The 22,522-nt window shown below is 30.7% G+C and overlaps 3 protein-coding genes and 1 long non-coding RNA gene across 6 annotated transcripts; 2 read left to right on the top strand and 2 right to left on the bottom strand.

Moving 5' to 3' along the window:
- The first annotated feature begins 1,759 nt into the window (after nucleotides 1–1,759).
- On the top strand, nucleotides 1,760–3,111 carry LOC133038506 (uncharacterized). The gene is made up of 4 exons (XM_061116677.1): nucleotides 1,760–1,789; nucleotides 1,972–2,033; nucleotides 2,827–2,830; nucleotides 2,878–3,111. Exons 1-4 carry the CDS (start codon nucleotides 1,760–1,762, stop codon nucleotides 3,061–3,063), a joined length of 282 nt encoding a protein of 93 aa, XP_060972660.1. The 3' UTR covers nucleotides 3,064–3,111.
- A 4,914-nt stretch (nucleotides 3,112–8,025) lies between these two features.
- On the top strand, nucleotides 8,026–16,246 carry LOC115716725 (uncharacterized). Its single transcript, XM_030645604.2, has 5 exons — nucleotides 8,026–8,362; nucleotides 10,773–10,955; nucleotides 11,190–11,249; nucleotides 11,343–14,698; nucleotides 14,820–16,246. The coding sequence occupies exons 1-4, from the start codon at nucleotides 8,129–8,131 to the stop codon at nucleotides 11,628–11,630; spliced, it is 765 nt and encodes a 254-aa protein (XP_030501464.2). The 5' UTR covers nucleotides 8,026–8,128; the 3' UTR covers nucleotides 11,631–14,698; nucleotides 14,820–16,246.
- On the bottom strand, nucleotides 8,609–10,286 carry LOC133038023 (uncharacterized). Its single transcript, XR_009687993.1, has 2 exons — nucleotides 9,624–10,286; nucleotides 8,609–8,778 (listed from the first exon to the last, which is right to left on the bottom strand). It is a non-coding gene; the product is annotated as an uncharacterized LOC133038023 (long non-coding RNA).
- LOC115716724 (RING-H2 finger protein ATL65) lies at nucleotides 12,693–16,175 on the bottom strand. 3 transcript variants are annotated; one of them, XM_030645603.2, is made up of 3 exons: nucleotides 14,536–16,175; nucleotides 14,302–14,352; nucleotides 12,693–13,511 (listed from the first exon to the last, which is right to left on the bottom strand). In XM_030645603.2, the coding sequence occupies exon 1, from the start codon at nucleotides 16,173–16,175 to the stop codon at nucleotides 14,787–14,789; it is 1,389 nt and encodes a 462-aa protein (XP_030501463.2). In that variant the 3' UTR covers nucleotides 12,693–13,511; nucleotides 14,302–14,352; nucleotides 14,536–14,786. The 3 variants fall into 3 exon arrangements, with proteins under 3 accessions (XP_030501463.2, XP_060971954.1, XP_030501462.2); XM_061115971.1 differs by having other exon boundaries at nucleotides 14,302–14,347; XM_030645602.2 differs by having other exon boundaries at nucleotides 14,302–16,175.
- Nucleotides 16,247–22,522: the final 6,276 nt, after the last annotated feature.

The raw sequence follows: 22,522 nt of genomic DNA, 5'->3' as shown, positions 1-22,522 counted from the left end.
TTCTTGCTAGGCTCGAAGAGGATGGAAAGAGAGAGATAATTGGGTTTTTTCCTTCTTCTTTTTCTTTTAATTAAAGGGTTCTAATTTAATTTCTCTACAACTAAATCATATTCAGCTGAATATTAATAAATGGACAGCTGCCAACTCTAAAAAGAAGCCACCTAATCACTTCTTTAAAATGACCAAAATGCCCTCTTGCTTAAAACTAAAGCCCATTTAAACCTAGGGGTAAAATGGTCAAAACCATAACCCCGATAAAGCCCGATATTCTACTTTCTCCAATATATATCCCACTATGAAATAGGGTTCTAAACTTACCCATGTGATTAATCTAGCCATCCATCGCATTTTCCGTTGTCGCCGAGCAAAAATTACAAAAATTGCATATTTTACATATTAATCAAACAATACCCCTAGAGTTTAATAAAATCTCCGAAATTGAGAAATTACAACTCTAATATTTATTTCTAAATATTGGGATCTAAAATAACTAAATTCATAAATAATAATAAAATAATAAAAAATTAGCGCTAATTGCCTTTTCTAATCCACATTACTAGAGCGGTCATTACACTTCCCCTTGGTCTTTTCTTTCTCATCTCCCTTCTTTTGAATTTCTTTAGAATTTAATGCAGCCTTAACCTCTGTCATGGTCAGAGTTTCTTTAACATACAAGATTGTATCAACAAAGTGCTCATACATATTCGGAAGTGAACTCAGTAGGTTTATAGCCTATTCTTCATCATTAATTTTCACTCCAAGATTATTCAAAGCAAGAATGATTCTGTTACAATCATCTAGATGCTTTCATGTAGATTGAAGCTGGCTTATTCTAGAGACCAAGGCATTATCTTCATTTGAAACTTCCCTCAAAACCTCATCACCAAGACTGAGGAGAGTGGCGCTGTGTGCTTTGGCTTCAATCTCAAGTTTTTTCTTCTTGTCTTCAATCTATTTCATGACTTCAGTATCAAGTGTCTCATAGATCCATTGGTGAACTTCATTTTGATTCTTCATAGGTAGAAATCATTTGAGCAAGTAAACTTGTCCACATCAAACCTTGTTGTAGCCATTCAAACCAGATTCTTTATTGCTTGAATCTAGTTCTTGAAAGTTCAAGTTTGATTCTTGAAATGTTAAAGATGAATCTTGATTGGTTAAATGTGATTCTTGAACTATAAATCCTGAGCTTTGACACCATTTATGGCGAATGATCACCCTCAAAGCCTAATTATTACAACAGTAATAATATTCAAAAAAAGAAAAACAAAATTCAAACTACTGCCAATCACAAAATCAAAACTAGAACTTAATTGAATGAGACAAGAATATACTTAGCTTAATAATGAAAGAATCATGAATCTTTATTGATTAAGAATAGTCAATAGTACACGATTAGATATGTCCAAGATTATAACTCAACACAGTAAATAGTTACAAATAAATGTCTCACATTGAGGGAATCACTTCAAGAGTGATACTCCCATTACATTCCTCCACACATACACTCACTGTAATATTGGACTCTCTCTCTCTCTAAACTTGACTCTGAAATCTAAAGTATGAGAATTGGAGATTGTCTTGAGAGAGTAGAGGCAATTCTATTTATAGATGTTGGTGGGACTCTCTTTAGGTTGGTGTCAAAACCAACTGTTATAACTAACATCAATTTTCTTCAGATTCATCTAATGAGAGTTAAGATAGAACTACTGACTTTGACAGATTAAGTAAGTTTAATGTCAATATATATTATATTACTATGTCGATTATGATGGTGATGGTAGTAATGGTAATATTCATTAACATCGAATAATCCCAATTGATTTCAAATCCATTTCCAGATTCCTAGAGTCTCAAACATGGGTACTTAATTCACATGATCATATTATTAATTTCTTAGAGTCAATACCCATAATCAATCTTTTGAACTCTAATAATACTGCTGTCTCTCTAATATGACATGCTGGTGAGAAATGGGGTATTTTTCACCTCATCAACCATGGCATTCCATCTCAATTACTTCATGATACTTAGTGACATCCACAGTCGTGGGTTGTTTTCTCTATCGTCCCATCAAAAGCTTTGAGTCGTTCAATCGCATAAGAGTTCTACTAGGTACGGGACTTCGTGAATGTCGTCTTTGTATCCGAAGAGAGTGTGGTCTGAGGGGTTCACTATCTTTGAGTCTGCTCGTGGAACATGCTCGCAAGCTCTAGCCCCACAAATCCACGATCATAATCAATGCCATAACTTTTGGTACGTATTGTTATTTGTGTAATTTAATATTGCTAGCAAACTTTAATATTGGATACTATATTTTAATTTAAAATAAAATATCTTAGAACAATGCTGGAGATATATAAGTTGAGAATGTTCATTATAAGTTTTAGTTTGTATAAGAATGTGGATTAGAAAAATCAATTCTGAAATATTTAATTTAATATATTCATGAAATATTTTTGTATGGTATTTATTGTTAAAATTAAATACATGCTATATTGTGTTCAATCAAACCAATTTTATATAAAATTTAACAAACCATGGAAGAATATTTAATTTTAAGAAATGTTAAGGAGTACTAAGTACCATAAGAGATGTCATACTGTTATTGATGCAATTTAATATTGGATCTCACATATTTATTTAATAAATAATAAGAGGAATTGATAACAACTTATCACATCGATATAGTGTTGGATACCTTAATTACCTAATAGCAATGTTTTAATTTTAACTTGGATATCTTATCTCTCATTATGGGTTTTTTTTTTTTATCTATTATCTCTCACTATGGTTATTCTTTTCTTTTTTGTACATAATTTGCAGCAATGTGATTGAAAAATGCAAAGATAAGATGAACAAAGTAACTGAAAATATAATGGGCCTGATGTTTGGGCCATTGGGCTTAACCCCAGAAGATACAAACATATTAAGCCCAAAACTGGGTGGAGTAATGGCCCACTTCAGTTGAACTCATACCCAACATATCCAGACCCAACCAAAGCAATGGGCTTGTCTGCTCATACAGACACATCATTCTCACTTTACTATATACCAAAATGACAATACTACTGGTCTCCAAATCTACAAAGAGGGGATTGGGTGGGTGTTCGTGCACCCAATCAACAATGCACTTGCAAATCTCATCCCAAGGATGTTTCAAGAGTGTGTTACATCCTGCTGTTGTCTATAAAACACTCATCGGATTTTGATAGTAAATTTTTATGGCCCACTTAAAGATGTGAAGATATCACTTAAGAAAAATGTTAAAGGGTGCTTATGGTACTTAGTACCTTTGCGAGATGTAATATTATTATTAGTGTAATTTAATGTTGGGTCTTACTTATTTTACTTTAATAAATACTATAGAAAATCGCTAACCAATTATAGAACGATACTTCATCATAGTGCTAGACACCATAAATACCTCATAGCAATGCTCTATAAGTACTTTAGTAAGGCACTTAATTTTATCAATGTTGTTAGGGCTAGCTAATTGAAATAGAAAATTCTTCTCATTTTTTTTAACATTAATAAATTTTTGTATTAGATAACATTTGAGATTTTAATTTTAGTGAATTTTATATTTTGTATCATCATATTTCAGCTAAATAACATTTTATTTTAGTTGACGATAAATTACAAAATTGTAAATTGTCAAAACAAATGGACACCAACTTGAACATAATTTTACAAGTATACTTGAGATCTCTCAAGTTATCCAAATTGAAAAATATAATTGAAACCAGTAAGGCCCAAAATTTATTTATGTGTTGTAGTTGTATTTGAAGTTGAGTATTATTAAGGGATTATTTCACAAATATACTAATAAAAAAAAAATAATATATATATATAAAAAGATGATTGTATAAATTTTTAAACATTTTAAAGTTTTTAATAATTTTATTTACAGAAAATACAGTCTTTTAATGTAATTTTATATTGTACACTTACTAATTTTGTTGATATTTTGTTGTTTGTATGTTATTTTTTTTTATATTATTTGGTTGTTGTTTTTCTGTTATTTTTATGTAATTTTTTTGTTGTATTTATAGAAAACCGTAAAAATATATATATAAAAAATATTTAAACGTAAAAATGTAAATGTTTTACAAAAAAAAAATATTATTATATGTAATTATCTCTTGGCTTACCCCAAAATCGAGTTTCACTTATGTATGATTATTTAGTTGAAAAAATACATTAAATATTGTAATTATCAAAATTACACAATTCTAATTAAATAGTAACTTTACACAAACCATCATTTAAAAAAAAAAAAAAAATCAACAAATTCACTGAAAATATAATATTATCATAAAGGTTAGTTCTAAATACTATACATTTTATATTCATCAAACAAATCCTCAGTGCATCACAATTTACTTTGCAAACCACAAAATATGGATGGTCATCTAGTCGAACAAGTTGTTTATCTATTCGAAGAGCACGTGCAACTAATCTATCAATAACACAGATTAAAAACACTCTTGAAAATTTGAATAACAAATTTGCAAAAACTTTTAAGAATGATCTTAAAATATTAGAGTACGAACCTCAAATAGAAAAAGCAATCATAGTTGTTAACTCCTAGTAATAGGTTTCAATCAAAGGTCATGCAATTTGCTTTAAAAAAAGGTTAATTAGCAATTTTTCCCCCGAACTTTGACATGTACTAAATCATGCCCCCTGAACTTTTTTGACCGTTAAAAATCCCCCCTGAACTATTAAGATTGTTAGATTTAAGGATTTTTATCTAATTTTAGTAAAAAGCTTCTAACATAGATGAAAGTTCAGGGGGCATTATTTAGTACATATTAAAGTTTGAGGGGCATGATTTGGTAGATATCAAAGTCTGGGGAGCATGGTTTAGTACATAAATAATCACTGAAACAGTAAAATTGAATGAAATTAGACAAAAGTCCTTAAATCTAACAATCTCAATAGTCCAGGGGGAATTTTTAACTGCCAAAAAAGTTCAGGGAGCATAATTTAGTATATGTCAAAGTTCGGAAAGAAAAATTGCTAATTAGCCTTAAAAAAATTGTCATCCTTTCTCGTTTGAAGGAACAAAAATATTTTAATTGCACATAAAAAAATTTATATTAGTTTGATTAAATAATAATAATAAATAAATAAATATTATTGCAAATTTTATTTTATTTTCAATACTGTCTTTTTATAAAACAACCGTAAAACACTAAACAAAACAATTTAATATAACAGTGAAAAAAATTAAAAAACAACAGTGGAACAATAAATGAAACTTAACACAATATCTTTATATATTAAAAGTGTCTATCTAACGGCATTTCTTGGTTTAACAGAATATACCTTAAAAAGAATATTCTGTTAAATTTAAAGATGTTAATAGGTTTGATCTCCCGTTAACAAATAAACCTAATAATTAAACCCAAAAAATTAAACAATCTTTTTTTTAAATTAAAAAAAATTATCTTACCCACATATCTCTCTAACAAACGGTATATCCCCAAGTTATCAAATCCAATTCTCTCGCTTTGGTTTATGATCAACCAAACGCAGCTATCCAAATGTGATATTCCAAACAAAAACAACAATTCAAAAACAAAAATGGTCGAAGAACAATGTCTCAACAACAATCTTGAAACTCAAGGAGTTGATCACCCAGAAATTAAATCGTTGTCGCCCAAAAAGATAATCTACTAAAATTGGCAGCGAATCCAATTCTCGTTGCAACGATTCAGATAAAACTTCTTCAGTCCCTCATGTACTTTGTTAGAATTCATTGATTCCATTCTACAATCTTTCAGTACAAACATTCAGATTTTAGTCGTAAGTATATCGACATTCGAATGAGATCAGGGAATTAAGTCATTTACGGTCATCACTGTTGTCGTTACCCGATCGAGCTTCGATGATTCTAACTCCATCAAATTGGCCTCCGATGATCTCTGCGACTTCGAATATCAAGTCCTCAACATCGTCGGTAACACCCGTCGTGCTCTCTCTTTCACTTGCTTTGCCAAGTGGTAAGTATATAATAGATTAAGTTAAGAGTGAGTATTCTTTACTGAAATGGTATTTTGATTATTATTTGTAGACTTTGCCAATTTAATTAAACACATTGGCTATAATTTTTGCCGGGAGTGTTTTTTGCCACTTTGACAAAGTCATATTTGAAAATGTTTATTTTCATTAATACTTGTATTTGATATATTATATTTTGGTTGTGCAGCTTCTTCTGTCTCTCGATGAGTTCATTAAGATATGAGAAAAATGAGGTGAACACAATAATACCGAAAGCAGAGGCTAAGATTCTTTGTGAAAAGGTCACGGATAAGGCCTGTATTGATGATGATTTCATCAGGATTCTCTGTAACATGACTAAGGCACAACTCCATGCAACTTTCAACCACTACAACAATTCATATGGCAACTCCATGAATAAAATAATCCAACTAAGCTTTAGCCAATTTTACATAATGTTGTTCTTCCTAAAATGGTATCTATTCTTTGAATTTTATTCATTTTTTGAAGTATACGTTTAATCCAACTAAGCTTTAGCCACGACACTCGATGTTTAGTTGGTGTTATCTCTTTTATTTCTCTATGAGACATGCTTGTGTACAATTTTTTTATCAAATTAAATTTAAGACTTTAGTGATCTTGTACACCAATATTAATTAATTTGCTACAGAACCAGTTTATGTGATTCAATTAGATTTAGTGACTTTATGATTTCAATAATATGGAATGCCACTTTTATTTATTTAAAGTAGAAACTAGATGAATTTTGTAGAAAAGAAGACATGTCCAGCCCGCTAAAAATCAAGGTCACTACGGATCTTACTGTGCATTCAGGTGAGTTTGAACTTAGATTTGAAAATTCTTAGTATCTAAAATAACTGAATATGAGCATTTCTATTGTTTAAATAGAGGTTGTTTTGTTCAATAACCATAAATTATCGGACTTGCTCGGAGAGCTTCAAGTACTCTTTTAATTTTCTTGTTATTATTCTTAATTTCAAATTTAGCTTCATATGTTGTTAAATTATTGAAGCTTACGTGTTTGTTAATTTACTTCTTTCTTATTGTTGGGTGGATTTGATTAATTTCGATTTTGTAGTTTGGGTTTTCAAGTGGCTTTGTAACGATCCTATGGAGTTCTACATTAGCATATAGAATGAATTAGGTCGACAAATATATAGTTTCTGCGAAAATTTGAGCCACCATAGACTTGATAATTTTTTTAGTTTAATATATTTATGCGTTTTTTTTTTTTTTTTTTTGATGAATTACTCTTTTTAAAAATAAATATGTTTATATAAATTTAAATTTAAACTCTATATAAAATAATACATTTTTTTTTTCTAAAAACATAAAGCTACAGACTAATTTTATTAACAATCATCAATATAAAATTTAAACTCTATATTAAAAAATACCTTTTACAGACTAATTTCATTAACAATCATCAATATAAATATTCAAGTATGAATAAATCAGAACAAATAAATATTCAAGTATTTCAATAAATTCATAAACAAATAAATCAGAACAATTAAAAATCTCAAATCAAGAAAATTAAAAGTTTAGATTTATAATATTTACAAATATGAAAAACTTAAATAGATCTATCTACCATTGTTGTTGTCGTTGCTTAGTTACTGAATTTTTAAACAAAAACCACTATAACTTATATAAAACTAATATTTACGTAACTCTCATCTAGTATAGTATAAAACATACACATTATTTAAAAAAAAAAATTACCCCATATTAGAAAAGAAAAAATGTTAAAAATTGAAGTATATGGTGTAAAAATACTTAATAAATAAGTAAGAAAAATGTGAAATGAATTATTTTTTAAATGCAATTAGTAGCATGGATGGACACTAATTAGAAAGAGAACATATGTTCTAATGTAAGAAACGACAAGTTTACTTCCTCTATTATAAATGTCGTTGCTAACTTCTTTTTTTGTTTTTTGTTTTTTTTTTCTTATCTTAACATAAAACAAAAATCTGAAAAAAGAAATTAACAAAAAAATCTGATCCACTAGGTGGGTGGGACTTAAGATCATTTCAAAACTGGGTGAAACGAAAAATGGAAGCTTCACCTTCCAAAACGAAGGTAATTAGAATCAATGGCTTCACAAACAACTTCCCTCTTCCATCTCCACTTGTTATCTTCCATTTTTCCCAAAAGGGTACCTCTTATTTCTTCTCAAAACTCCCTCAGCCACTCAATTTTCCCTCCACAAACCTCATCACATTTTGACCCCATACCCATCAAGCTTCAAAGATTTCAGAGACTCGGAACAAAAGCAACCTTTAATGAACAAGGTGCTACCACCCCTCTTCAAGTTCAACCCAACAGAGTATGTTTTTCCAAAGAAACCCTCTTTTGAATTTGATTTATTTTATTTTATGAATTTTGTTTAGAACTGTACTGGTATTTTATTTCTTTTTCATGAAGGTTAATTAGGATTTTTAACCATCCGAACTTTGACATGAATCAAATCATGCTCCTGAATTTTTTTTGGTCATTAAATATCCTCTGAACTACATTATTAGATTTAAAGATTTTTGTCTAATTTTAGTAAAGAAAGTATAAATAAATAGGGAAAAAAACAAAAAAATACAAAAAAGGGAAAAAAATTACAAAAATACTTTGGGCCGGCCCATTAAACATTTATACAGTCCACATACAAATATTTACAAAAATACCACATGCACTAAGCCTTCAGCTGTACAGAGCGAACCATGAAGATGAAAATACGCGCTCGTTTCAAAACTGCAAAACAACCAAAATGAAACCAAAGCGAGAAAAATACAACTATTAATTCAATTGATCTGATTCAAATAAAACTGATGAAAAAGCACAATGACCACAACTATATTAAATTGAATTAAGTGTTGTGGTTTTTCAAGTTGATTTACAGTTGCATCATTATTTTATATTAGTTTAATTTAATTGTTTGCAAGAATTTATTTTGGAAATAAGAAAAGGAGAAAACACTTTGAGAAATAGTTAGTTTCTGAAATAAATTTAAACGTTTCTTAATAGTTTCATTTTAGTTTTATTATAGTTTATTAACAGCAATAAATATAAATTGTAAATAAACAAGTATACAAACTATAATAAAACTATAAAAAAACTAAAAACAAACTGACAAGCAGAAACAACTCTACGAATATAAACTACAAACATCTAAATCGAATTGTTACCTAAAAAAGAACAGCAAACAACTATACCTAATAATATTCCCAAAACACATCATACATAAACATATTAAACTATTAAAAAACTAGAAAAAAAAAACTAAAACCCGCTGATTAGAGACACTAAAACAAAAACAAATGTTTCAAAATATCTAAAAAAAACTAGAAACAGAAACAGAACATAAAACACAACAAAAATGGAACGAAAATAATAAGAAACAAACTAAAATGCCAAACCCAAGAACAAAATAAAATTGATTAAACAAAAATAAAGTCCTAAAAATCCAAAGAAAACCAAACGAAATTTTAAAATGAAAAACCTAAAATATCACAAACCAGAAAAAACCAAAACGATGAAATGGAAATACAAGAAAATGTTTAAAATGGGGGGAAACGAAAATGAAACTGAAAACCAACCTCTGTTCAAACTTCGGCAGAGGCACTAGCTTTTTCACTAGAAATTTCTTCAACCATTTGCTCCTCCACATTGAGCTTCGATTTCTTCTCTTCAACAATCGGACGTTTACCCTTTGCTTTGTTAGCCAAAGATTTCAAGCCCATTTTCGATTTTTTTTTCTGAACTGGGGAAAGAGATGAGGATGAACGAGTGATGACCATTTTATAAAGAAATTTGAAACAAGAATAAACTGAGAGGGAAAAAAACTTGAGAAATCGTGGGTTGAGTGAGAGTTGAAATTTTTTGGAAGAACAAAAAATGAGAGAGAAAAAATCGTGATGAATAATGAGTAGTTATGCTTCAACAATGGAGGTTATTGATCTTCCAAACAAAAAAAAAACTGAAAGAAAATCCAAAATCAAATGAAAAGAAAAGGAAAAAAGAGAAAGAAGAGAGTGGAAGTTGATTGATGTGTGATAGAAAAGAAAAAAAGAGAAAGAAGAGAGTGGAAGTTGATTGATGTGTGATGGGGATGACACATGTGTCTGTGCATGAGAATGGTGTGTAAGTGGTATTATTGTAATAAAATAAAGATGGTAAGTAAAAATGTTGATGTAGGCGTGTAGGAGTAAAACAGTAATAAAATGTGCAAAACAGATTTTTGGTGTAAAAATTTCAAATAAATAAAAGTTCAAGGGGTGTGATTTGGCACATATTAAAGTTCGAAGGGCGTCATTTGGTAAATATTAAAGTCTGAGGAGCATGATTTAGTACATAAACAATCACTAAATTAGTACAATTAAATGAAATTGGACAAAAATTCTTAAATTCGATAATTTTAATAGTTTAGGGAGAATTTTTAACGGTCATAAAAATTCAGAGAGCATAATTTGGTATATGTCAAAGTTTAGGGGCAAAAATCCTAATTAGCGATGAATTAATGGAATTGAGAAGAGTAGAGTGGTTAAATTTTAATACCAAAAGAAAATATTTGTCTTTTTGGTTTATCCACTTGATACTACGATGACTCTTACTTTTAATAAAGTTAACATCTTCCAAATGTTTAAGGATAAGCAGAATTATAGTTCATTGTCACATTGATGTGTTTGTTCATATTTTGGTATTTGTGTTTTTTCATTCAGTTTTTGTTGTTCTTGTTGTGAATTAAGGAAGTTGAGGAGAGTGTAAAAGTGCTTAAGGAAGCTGCAAAAACAAGAAAAGTACCAAAAGAGGAGATCCTATCTGCTTTTTCTGTCATTGAAAAGGCGAAAATCGATCCCTCTAATTTTCTTGCTACACTTGGTGGTTCGGAATCTCCTGGTAGAACATGGATGCTCATTTTTACTGCTGAGGTTCATACATTTATGTTCATTGTGTGCATAACATACATTTGTTGGTTCAATCTTTATTTGAGTTTTTCTTTTTTGTACCTAAGAGGGGTTTAACTCGAATGGTCAGGCATATGTGGTTTGCTCCCACAAGGTCTGAGTTTCGAGCCCCTCTTGAGTATCTACATAGCAATTGTTATAGTTTCTTGGTTCCCAAATAGTGTAGGGTTATTGAGTTTTCGGTTACTTGATTTGCAGAAACAATTGAAAGGCGGTCGATATTTCCCTCTAACAGCTGTTCAGAGGTTTGATGCTGCAGTAAGACTTAAGATCTTTATGTTGTTAATAGTTTCAATTTGGAGCAAGTTTAAAGAGAGACTCTCTCTAATGATTGTTTGACTGAATTACCAGGGAAAAAGAATTGAGAATGGAGTATACCTTGGGCCAATTGGAGCCTTGACTTTTGAAGGAAGACTTTCATGGAAAACAAGAATTCTTGCTTTCATCTTTGAGAGCATTAGGATAAAAATTGGACCTTTGAAACCATTGGAGATTAGTCTTGGCGAAAAGGATGACAGAGAACCGAGTAACAAAGATCCTTTCTTTGTGTGGTTTTACATTGATGAAGAAATAGCTGTTGCTAGAGGAAGGAGTGGAGGAACTGCATTCTGGTGTCGGTGTAGCCGTGTCACGACTTGATTTGTTGTTAGTTTGCTAGCACAGCTCCATACTTGGTTATTCTGTAAGTATTTCCATTGGTTTTGCATATGGAAGCTTGAACATGTTATATGCATTAGGATTAGAATTGAGTAAATGTAATATGAATCTTCAATTAATCAACAACATTCACATCAAAAAGCTTCATCTTTTAACAAAGATTTTGTTTGCATATATGTGAGGAACTTGTATATGGTTTTTCTTTTGATCAAATATTTCATATTGATCAAATATTTCTTGGTAAATATTTCTCTTGTGCTGATATTTGTCTAAATTATTGATTCATCTAATGAAAATGAATAGAAATTCTTAGCAAAACAGAAAAGGAAGAATGTTCTCATCATAGCCTTCTCCAAAAGAACTCCAAAGCAATAAAAATAGTTTTATATACAAATTTTGGTATAAAAGGTTTTAGTTGGTGGACTTTAGTGAAGAAGGATGGAGATTAAGGGATTCTTAACCTCATACTATTTTTATTCTCAATTTTTCATATGACAATTAAGATCGTAATTGTTTAAAACATAATAAAGTTAAAACAATTTGTTATACGTGTGTCTCTTTTACTTTATACGTGTTTGAGATTATAATTATTCAGACATCAAAAATACAAATGGGGTGTTTGTTATGTGAGTTTGAGTTGGAGGGAGTTTAAATTAAGAAAATATGAAACTCGTATTAGAATAGGTTAACATTACCATTATTTTAAGAGATTATTTCACAAATATACAAAACAACAAAAAAATTACAAAAATACGGTTTTACGAAATTTTAAACATTTTTTACAATTTTTTTGATTTTATTTACAGATAATACGTTTTTTTTATGTTGTAATCTTGTTGATTTTTTGTTATTTGTATGTTATTTTGATATTATTTAGATGTTATTTTCATGTTACTTTTATGTAATTTTTTTGTTGTTTTCGTGTTATTTCTATGAGAAACCGTAAAAATATATATAAAAAAATCTTTAAACTTAAAAATATAATTTTTTACAGAAAATAGTGCCTTATGTAATTATCCATAATTTTAATTTAGTAAGACCTAGTTGGAAACACAAACTTGGTCATTAAAATTTAATTTACTAAACATGAGTTACGTTTAACATTCACATCAAGTTTAACCCTTGTACCAAATGCCCCAAAAGAGTTACATACACACATAATTTACACACACCCATGTCGCGAGTTAGTTTTGATTAGTGGGATCTATCTTTAATAAAGATGTTCGGTTGAAGTTACTTGTCACATAAGTGTGTGTCAAATTTGTGTGTGAATTATGTGTAGACATATCATTACTTTTTGGTTTCTTACTGTGGCGATGGTTGAGCAATATAAGCTCGAGTTCCCTCTTCTTTGGTGACTGTCTTTGGCGAGCATAGTTGTCACGAAATGTGTTATCTTTCTCGTCTATGCTCCCTAAGTTGGGGCCCATGAGAAGCTTGGTTTTCTCGCAAGTTCTCGCCTTTCCTTTCTTGGAGCTTGATATTGTGTATGAAAGCCATGAGAAGCAACCCTTCTTGTCTCTTAATAATTGGTGTGTGCCTCTTCTTGCCTTGGCAAGTCACGAGAGGCATCTCTTCTTGGCTCCACACCATTAGCTCGTCTGTCACAAGCAAGATGGTCTCTTGAGGAGGTTTGACGAGGTTCTTGAAATAGCTCTTGGCTTCGCCCTTGAGTTGGTTGTACATTCTTTCCTCGAGACCCACTTCTTTGATCTTGATCCCGAAGTGATGGAACATTGCTCTTGATAGGTGATGGGTGTGAAAGCACTAAATAATAAGGGTGTTTGTGTTGCGAGTGGTACAATTTTAACTAATTTTTTGGACTGCACCACACTTGCAGGCTGCACCACATAGAGCTCAAAACTGCATAAATTGCACCACAAAAAAAGTGTGGTACAGTGTGATGTGGGCAGTTTGCAATAATCACTAACTAATTTAATAATTAAACACTACAATAAAAATGCACAAAATTCTGAAAATGTTTGAACAAAACAATAAAAATATATATATATATAAAGCTATCGTACAAAATACATAAATGAGCTCAATAATTAATGTAGTATAAACTATGATATACACTATATATTTTTTAAACATGCTATTTTTTGTCATCCATCAATATAAATTTATGTATATAATTGATAATATAAGCTTAAATAAACTAACACTTCTAATTAGATAAAACAAAACCAATAATTAAATCTCATTTATGAAACCTAAATCGCAACTGTACATTGCGTAATTTCAAATCACAACCGCACAGCAGATCCTAAAACCACACTGCATGTATAGTAGTATAGTGCAGACGAGATATGTATGATGTGAGTAGTTTAATGGACACCTCTATCAAATTAATACATTAAAGAAAAGAGGGTAAAATAATAATTTATTGTATAACATAACTACAAAATAGTAGTGATTCAGTGAACAATAAAAATGGTATTTGCATTTAAACCTTTTCTTCAATTATAAAAACAAAAATAAACAAATAAATAATGGCAACCAACCAACTACCCCCCAAAAAATAAATATAAATACAAAAAAAGTCAATAGTTTTTATGGTGTTGTTGGCAAACAAAATCTACAACAACAGAGCTCTGAATCTTCCCTTACATTAATGACTCTTTGCTTCTTATTATATCTAACAGCTTACCTGGAAAATCTTCTTTCTTCTTCTCTTCTCCCAAAGCCCCCAAACACTTCTCTAACACAGAAAAAAATAATAATAATTAAAAAAAATAATAGAAAAAAGTGAATTTTGGTATCTGTGCTTCTTCATTGCAATAATAATAATAATAATAATAATAATAATAATAATAATCAACTTTCGCTTTCTCTGATTTTTTTTTTTTTATTTTCGGGTAAGCATTTAATGCCATGGCCAAACCTCCAAAATCCATTAAATTGGCAAAGACAGAGCTTTAAAGCTTCTTCTTCTCTCTTACTGTGACTCACAGACAGAGCTTTTTCAAACCCCATTAATAAAAGCGGTCCGACCTCATTACTACTCATAATCTTGGGGTTTTCAAATCTCCCACCCTCACCGCCCGGTATGTTTACGGTAACCTCTTTACTTTATACATTCACCAAACATCTTCTTCCACGTGTCCCGCCTAATTTTTGCTTTATTTATTTTTGTTATCTGCGGTTGAATCTCTCCGGTGATAAAAGTGCCTCGGGATCACCGCACCGGAGCCGGCTAGACGAGTGTAACGACGACGAAGATGGTCTCATGAACATCGGACTCGTCATTGATTTTGTTCTTCGTGATGATCCTCCTCCTCCTCCTCCGTTGGAGAATCTTGAGCTTGATTCTGATAAACCGAAAAAGCCTCTGTTTCGACGGAAGAAAGGTGATTTCATTCCTCTGTAGTAACGGAATGAGAAAACCCTAGGTTTGCTTAAAGAACCGAATGGCGATGGTCTTTTGCTCCAGAAGTTGTTTCCTCGTCTGTATCTCCACGGTGATGCTGTAGCGGGCTCTGTTACCATCATTCGTTCCGATGCTCCACTCCGCTCGAATCCGAACGAGTACGATCTTTTCAGTATGAAATCTCTGTTGTTGATGATTCGGTGATCTTCGGAATGATTAGCGTTGAAGTTGTAACTATTTCTCCTCGGCGATTGTTCCTCGATGCAAGGCGTGATTTCCGTTACTGTAGACGATGCATATTCCGGTGCTAGTGTTTCGTTAAGCGGCTCGAGTGCGATGCTCCTAAAAATGGCATCGTCAAGACTCGGTCTGATCCTAGCCGCCATGAGCGGAATAAACGGCGATTCCGGACGAAATATCACGGCGCGACAGAGAGGACAGTTAGCGTGGGAACGAAGCCACATATCAATACAATCCACATGAAAAGCGTGGGAACAAACAGGAAGAGTACGGACGTAATCGTCTTCTTCAAATTCTATTAAGCAAACAGCGCAATCGCGATGAGGTCCGCCGCCTTTGTTGACCACCGTATAAATAGAAAGAGGAATAGTTTTGATTATCGAATCATCGAGTCCATAAGGTGAGAAAACATGAAAACCATCACTGGTTTCAAACGGCGATGAATCGTACGGCAACGAGTCTAAATCGCCAGCCGAGGAAGGAAGATACGATCGTCTACTACTACGTCGACGGCGTCTTCTCCAACGACGCAAAACCCTGAGAACAGGAGGGATGACGTGGCGGGAGAATAATCGAGAGTAGGTGACGACCAAGAAAGCAGTGGCTACAACAACTACCATGGCTATCAATGGCGGACTAAAATCAACAGGTAACCTTGTCGGTGGCGGAGAAGATTGGTCTACTTGGGTTGTTGTTGTTGTTATTGGGTTTGTAGTGGGCCCAACAATTGGTTGAGTTGGGCTTGGAGTAGGCGATGGTGTTGGGCTGGGTGATGAGGCCCACGAATTGAGGTTGGTGAAGGGAGACGGAGCAGGAGATAGTAAAGCCATGGATGGATTCATGGTTGAGTTTGAATATTGTAAAGTAAAAAGAAAAGGATAGTGGTGAAGAGTGAGGAGAAGGAGTGGAGTCATGTTTTAATGGAAACCAAAATATGTTTTTTTATTTATTTATTTTTAATTTAATTTTGACTGGGTTTTTGACACGTCAACGTTTCTGAATTTAATGTCGTCTGCTACTATTGTTTATCAGCACAGCAGCTACTCTAGTCTACTATTTCTCTTTCTGACTTAGTGAGTGCTTCTTATATTTGAAGAAGAAATAAGAAAGAAAGGAGTTGCTTTTTGGAGTTAATAATATCAGAAGAGAAGAAAAAGTACTAATAATATTTTGCTTTGTTTGATTTCTCTCTCTCTCTCTTGTCTTTTTAGAGAGAAAAGAGAGAATATGGTAGATAGTGAGAAGGAAGGAGATCTCTGAATTGGATCTAGTAATAATATTGGGCATTTGTATTTTGAGGCTAGGATGAAAATTGGTTGGGTAATAATGGGATAAGTTGAAAATATCTATTTATAGGGGAATTACTTTATATATTATTTTTTTTTTAATTTACAGTTTAAGTTTCTAAAGTGGTTGCAGCTCTAATTGCAGTTAAAATTTTTATACGATTTTTTGTTGCAATTTAAGTTGCAAGGCTAGTTGTTATAGGAGTTTTTATGTATTTTGTAAAAATACAAAAAAAAAAAAAAAAAAACTTTTTTGAAGTATAAAAATGAAAAAGTCCCATATTTTTATTATACATTAATTATATATAATTTTAATTAATAAATAATCTATTTTATAATTAAAGTACTAAATATAATTTTACATGAGTTATCAAAATTAGAGTTCTTAATGCATATCATGAGAATATGACTTATAAAATTGGATATAAATTGAAGGATAGTAAATTAAAGGTAAAAATTAAAATAAAAAATAAAAAGTGGGTATAAAAGTATACTTTCCTCGGTAATAATTGGGTAACACATTTTCCAACCTTACTGTTATCCATCACTGTTTCGGCCCTCATCCCGCCTAATCCTTAATCGGTTTAAGCCTCACTTAATCTCCAATGGATTTGGGCTACGCTTAATTCCTAATGAGTTTGGATTAAGGGATTTATTAGGTACCCATTAAAATTGAAATTATAAGAAGAAGAATCAAATAATATAATGTAATTTAAAATGAAAATGAAAATGAAAATAAAAAATAAGATATTGACTATAAAATAAATAAATATTTTACTTATTAAAAAGCTTTATTAATTACACAGCAAGTTAATACGTAATAATTAGAAAACTATATGGAAAGTTTAGAAACTATATATCTGGATTGAATATGAGATAGGTAGTATCACCTTCGACCTTGATCCAAACTCGCTTTAGATATATAAAATTACGTCCGATCCTGCTCCATTACTCGTTAAAGTGGATACCAATGCTTGCGAGATAATAAAAAGTTTCTAAAATAGGCATTGATGTCCTTTTAAATTTTTAATTAAAAAAACAAAACAAAAATTGTAATTGGCTAAAACAATAAAAGTGTCGGGTGGGACCAATAGTGCAAACTATATTTCTTCACTCTGAGATGTTTTTAGAGCACCTCTAATAGTAGTATTTTTTAAAAGTGTTAAATATCTCTATATCATTTAAAGATATAATAATTTATTTTATCTTTCTTTTACATTATTTTTAGCATCCTTACTTTTAAAAACACTATAACATCTTTCAACAATGCTATAATTATGATTTTACACATTATTATATGTATATATAAATCTTTTTCTTTATTAAACTATTATATATATTACACTTTTAATTTTTATTTTTTTTTTAAAAAAGTATAGCATCAATATCATTGTGGTATCAATATAAATTTTAAGAGTAACATTCTTTAATCCGTATAGTATTCTTATATTTTTCCACTTAAGCTTTCTACCTCATAAGATATTCTCCAAAACACCATACCGATGTGACATGTTATGAGTGGTTACAATTTATCATATTATTTACTTAATCAAAATATCTGAGATCCGATAATAAAGTGTACCAATAACAACGATCTGTCACCTCTTGTCTTTTATATTCCGTTTTTGTTGTTATATTGAATTAAGGAAGTTGAGGAGAGTGTAAAAGTAAGCTTTTTCTGTCATTTAAAAGGCAACATGTATGCTCACGTTTACTGCTGAGGTAGATACATTTCTTTTCATTGTGTTCATGACATACTTGATCCAATCCTTATTTTGAGTTTAATATTTCTCTCACAACTATTCAAGGGTTTCATTGTGCAATTAGATCTTGTCATGTCACCTTTGTTGTTATAGTATATATATGCTTATGATGAAAGGCTTTTGATTTGAAAAATAAAAGTGTTTGTTGATTAAGTTGTCATTTGTTTCAATTTAGTTTTTTTTGCTAAATATAGAGAAAGCTTTGGCATGTTTCTCATATGAATCAATTTGAGCAAGTTTAGAGACTAATGTGTTAAGATCCCATGAAATGATTAACAAACTTGTTAAAGAGAGTAATAAAATAAAAGGGCGTAAGAGTCTTTGTATTAACGTATCGATTAGAATAGAATACAATACAATAGAATTACAGTCAAATCTCTTTGTAAACATATAATTGAGACTAAATAAATTATATTCTAATTAATATTATAGAAAAAAAAATACTAAAAAATATTAATGTAATAACAATAACAATAAACAATCATTATTTATACGCGTATTTTTTTTAAAATATAATTATTAATTTGATATAAATAAATTTATATATTATATATATTTTATTAAAATATAATTATTATTATATAAAGATGTAATTTTTTAATACATGACTAATTATAATTTAAAAGTTATTTTTTTTATAATTAATTTAAATTAGGATTAATTTTTTTTATATGTATAATAAATTAAAAATTATTCTTAAATAAAATATTTTTAAATGAAGATTCCACTGTAATGCTTGTAATTGAACAACACTCTTAATTTGGAGACCAAAACAGTATTTGTTGAATATCTTAATCTAACTATCTCTTTGTTAGGCCTTAATATTAATCTAACTATCCAAACAATATGTTTACTGTTTCTAAATTTGTGTCTTCTAATTTGGTTGGCTAGTTAGGATTATAAAATTATTTGTTAATCTAGCTCTCATTAAAAGACAAAAATTACATTTCAAATTTTAACATTGTTAAAAATGAATTTTATAATTATATATATATATCAAAATAACAAAAAAATCCCATTATAATTTTTATAATAATTAAACCTTCACAAAGTTATATAAATTTTGTAAGAGTAATGGTAAATTTCAGTAAAACCAAATATTTTTTATAATAATTAAACTACCACACAATAAAATTTTTGAATCAGTCACATTTGTAGAATTGATCTTGTGAAAGGTAATGGATTTTTGTGTAAAATATTTAGAGTAAAATATTATTTAGGGTGTGTTTACCAAATTTTTCGAATAACTTGGGATTTTATATTTCTTCTCGAACTAAATTGTGCACAAGTGTTTATCACTCTTGTAGTGAAAAGCTATTATCCATTGCCAACAGTACAGCTACAATGTTGTAATTGTTACTGTTGTATTGGATTAATCTAACCTTGCTGCATGAGTTTAGTTCAATTCTTCATACAATGATTGTCTTGCTTGAGTAATTAGGGAAAAAGAATTGAGAATGTAGTATACCTTGGGCCAATTGGAGGCTTGACTTTTGAAAAAGTTTGAACTTTAGTAAAAAAGATCATTCCTTTGTGTTTGTTCACAAATTGAATAAAATCTCTTCCATTGCAAGATGAGAATGAAGCCATAATACTCAAGGAAAGTAAAAAAAAAAATATGAGATAACTTGCTTCTTCCTAAGAAGTATTGTAGATATAACCAAGTAATCAAAAAAAAAAATGTAATCTCACTCATTCCAGTTAAGCTCATTCGCCCACAATGGCCTTTGATTCTAAGCATATCAAAAAAATCCATTTAGTTGGATCGGGTCGAAGTTCCAATCTAAAACATTTGGATACTTATTAAATCTCGGATTAGATCCGTTCCACCCCGCTTAATTTTTTTTTCAAATTGGATCTGATCCGATACAGTTTCAATATATTAAAAAAAAAAAAACTTAATTCAAGACTCGGACCCAAACCTGGAACTAAGACATCGGACCCGGACCCAGAATTAGGACATCGGACCCGGACCCGGAACTAGGACATCGGACCTAGACCCAAGACTTGAGATCACATCCAGACCCAAACCCAAACCTGGGACCGAGACTCAAACTCGAGACCTAGACCTGGGATCCGAACCCAGGACCTAGACCCAGGAATTGGACCCGGACCCGAGACCCGCGAGCTAAACCCGCGACCCAGACTGAACTTGAGACTCGAGACCCAGACTCGCACTCGGGGCCTAGGCCCGGATGCCGACCTGGACACGGGACCCAGGACCCGGGCCCGAACCTGGACCCAACCCCAACCCGAGACCTAGACTTGGGATCCAGACTCGGGACTTGGACCCAATAGCTGGACCCGAACTCGAGACCCGGGTGCCAGACCCAAACTCAGGACCAAAACTGAACCCGCAACCTAGACCCACGACCCGGACCGAACCCGGGACTCGAGACTCGAGACCCAAACCTGCACTCGGGACCCGGACTGGGACTCAAACTCGAGACCTGAAACCTAGACCTGAATCCAAAACCTGACCTGAGACCTGGACCCAAACCCGAGAACTGGGACCCGACTCATAGTTGGTGTTGGGTCAAGTTTATTAAAAATATATTATAACTTTACACAATCTATTAATACAAGTCATTACCCACATAGTATTGTATTAAATAATACTAATACAAAATTTAAAATGTATAAAAAATTATAAGTTTAGATATAAAATTAAATTTCTTACATAAAAAACAATCGAGTCGGATCATATCAAGTCAGGTCAGATTTGATTCGATTCGAGTATTTGATTTAGCGGGGTAGGTAGGGCAGATCATTATATGATCTGGATCCGGTCGAAGCATAACTGAATTAGATCTGATCCGATCCATTTACACTCATATTCAGTTCTACCTCAAAAATTATTAGACTTATATTACTAATATCTAAAAATAAAATGTCAATTAACCAATTGACATTAAAGTTACAATCCTATTCCATTCTACCTCAAGAATTATTAGAATTACTCTTTTTATTATCAATTACTTAATTCTAAATTTTAACAAGAATTGGAATCTTTCCTTGGATACCCTTTTACTTACTTGTTCTCAAGAGGAAATATTATTTGTTGCGCCTAATTACTTCAAAATTGGAAAAGTGAGAAGTTGGTGCTTGAAATTTTGAGTTTGTGAAAAGAATCCTAAACAACCTTTAACAAATTGTCACCCTATATCATATCTATCCTCATTAGCCAAATACCTTCATGCTGCACACAAAATTGACAGTCTTGTCAAGTAGGAAAGGATAGGCCATGCACACAATTTACTATGTTCTTATGTTTCAATTTATTAAGAGTGGGGATTAGAGTTGTATATTCAAGTTGGTTTGTTTGCACTGTAGGAAAACCCGCCACAAGTATCATACAACACAAGAAATATGATCTCTCGCTTCGTTTGACATAAAAGTACAAATATATTGGTACGAAAATAAGATACCTAAATACGAAATAAAAATACGAATTAAATTCATAAATATAAAAAATTTAATATAAGTACTTCATGTATATTTTTTTCAAAATTAAAACTACAACAATATTATTATTTATACTTTAAAAATTTAAATATTGTTTAAAAATTAGGAAAAAAAGTATCAATTTTGTCATAAGCTCATATCATGATCAGCATATGAGAAATTTACATAAATTCTTATTTTTGGTAAATTTTTTATATTTTTACATTTAAAGATATTTTTTTTATATTTTTACGGTATTTATAAAAATAATACAAAAATAATAAGAAAACTATATGAAAATAATACCTAAATAATATTAAAACAACATAAAAATAATATACAAATAATAAAAAATCAACAATAAAATAATAAGAAAACTATATAAGAATACATTAAAAAACTGTAAAAAAATTTAAAATTCTGTAGAACTATATTTTGTAATTTTTGTTGTTGTTTATATTTGTGTATGTGTGTGTGTTTTTTTTTATATAAATAATCCATAAAGAATAGGTTGATCCATTTATAAAAAAACAGTAAGGCTATGTAACAAAAATAGGATGGCCTATTTATTTAAAACTTATTGGTCCAATAAAGCATAATTCAGCAATGTGTCCGTCACCAACAATTTATGAAAAAAATTATATTGTTTATCCATTTTACTTTATTATAATGATTTTTTTTTTTATTTTGAGCTCCAAAAATTGGAAGGGTCCTAAATCGGTGGCCTAGCTCTAGATATAAAAGATGTCATAATATATTTTCTTTCAT

The sequence above is a fragment of the Cannabis sativa genome, chromosome 5 (assembly GCF_029168945.1).
Source record: "Cannabis sativa cultivar Pink pepper isolate KNU-18-1 chromosome 5, ASM2916894v1, whole genome shotgun sequence".
Classification (NCBI taxonomy): Eukaryota; Viridiplantae; Streptophyta; class Magnoliopsida; order Rosales; family Cannabaceae; genus Cannabis; species Cannabis sativa.
This window is presented reverse-complemented; position numbering and strand designations above follow the sequence as displayed.

Coding starts and splice junctions, on each gene's coding strand:
- LOC133038506 (XM_061116677.1), top strand. CDS start 1,760: ATGTCGATTATGATGGTGATGGTAGTAATG. Junction 1,790..1,971: donor TGATGGTGATGGTAGTAATG/GTAATATTCATT, acceptor CATGCTGGTGAG/AAATGGGGTATTTTTCACCT.
- LOC115716725 (XM_030645604.2), top strand. CDS start 8,129: ATGGCTTCACAAACAACTTCCCTCTTCCATCTCCACTTGTTATCTTCC. Junction 10,956..11,189: donor TGCTCATTTTTACTGCTGAG/GTTCATACATTT, acceptor CTTGATTTGCAG/AAACAATTGAAAGGCGGTCG. Junction 11,250..11,342: donor TTCAGAGGTTTGATGCTGCA/GTAAGACTTAAG, acceptor CTGAATTACCAG/GGAAAAAGAATTGAGAATGG.
- LOC115716724 (XM_030645602.2), bottom strand. CDS start 16,175: ATGACTCCACTCCTTCTCCTCACTCTTCACCACTATCCTTTTCTTTTT.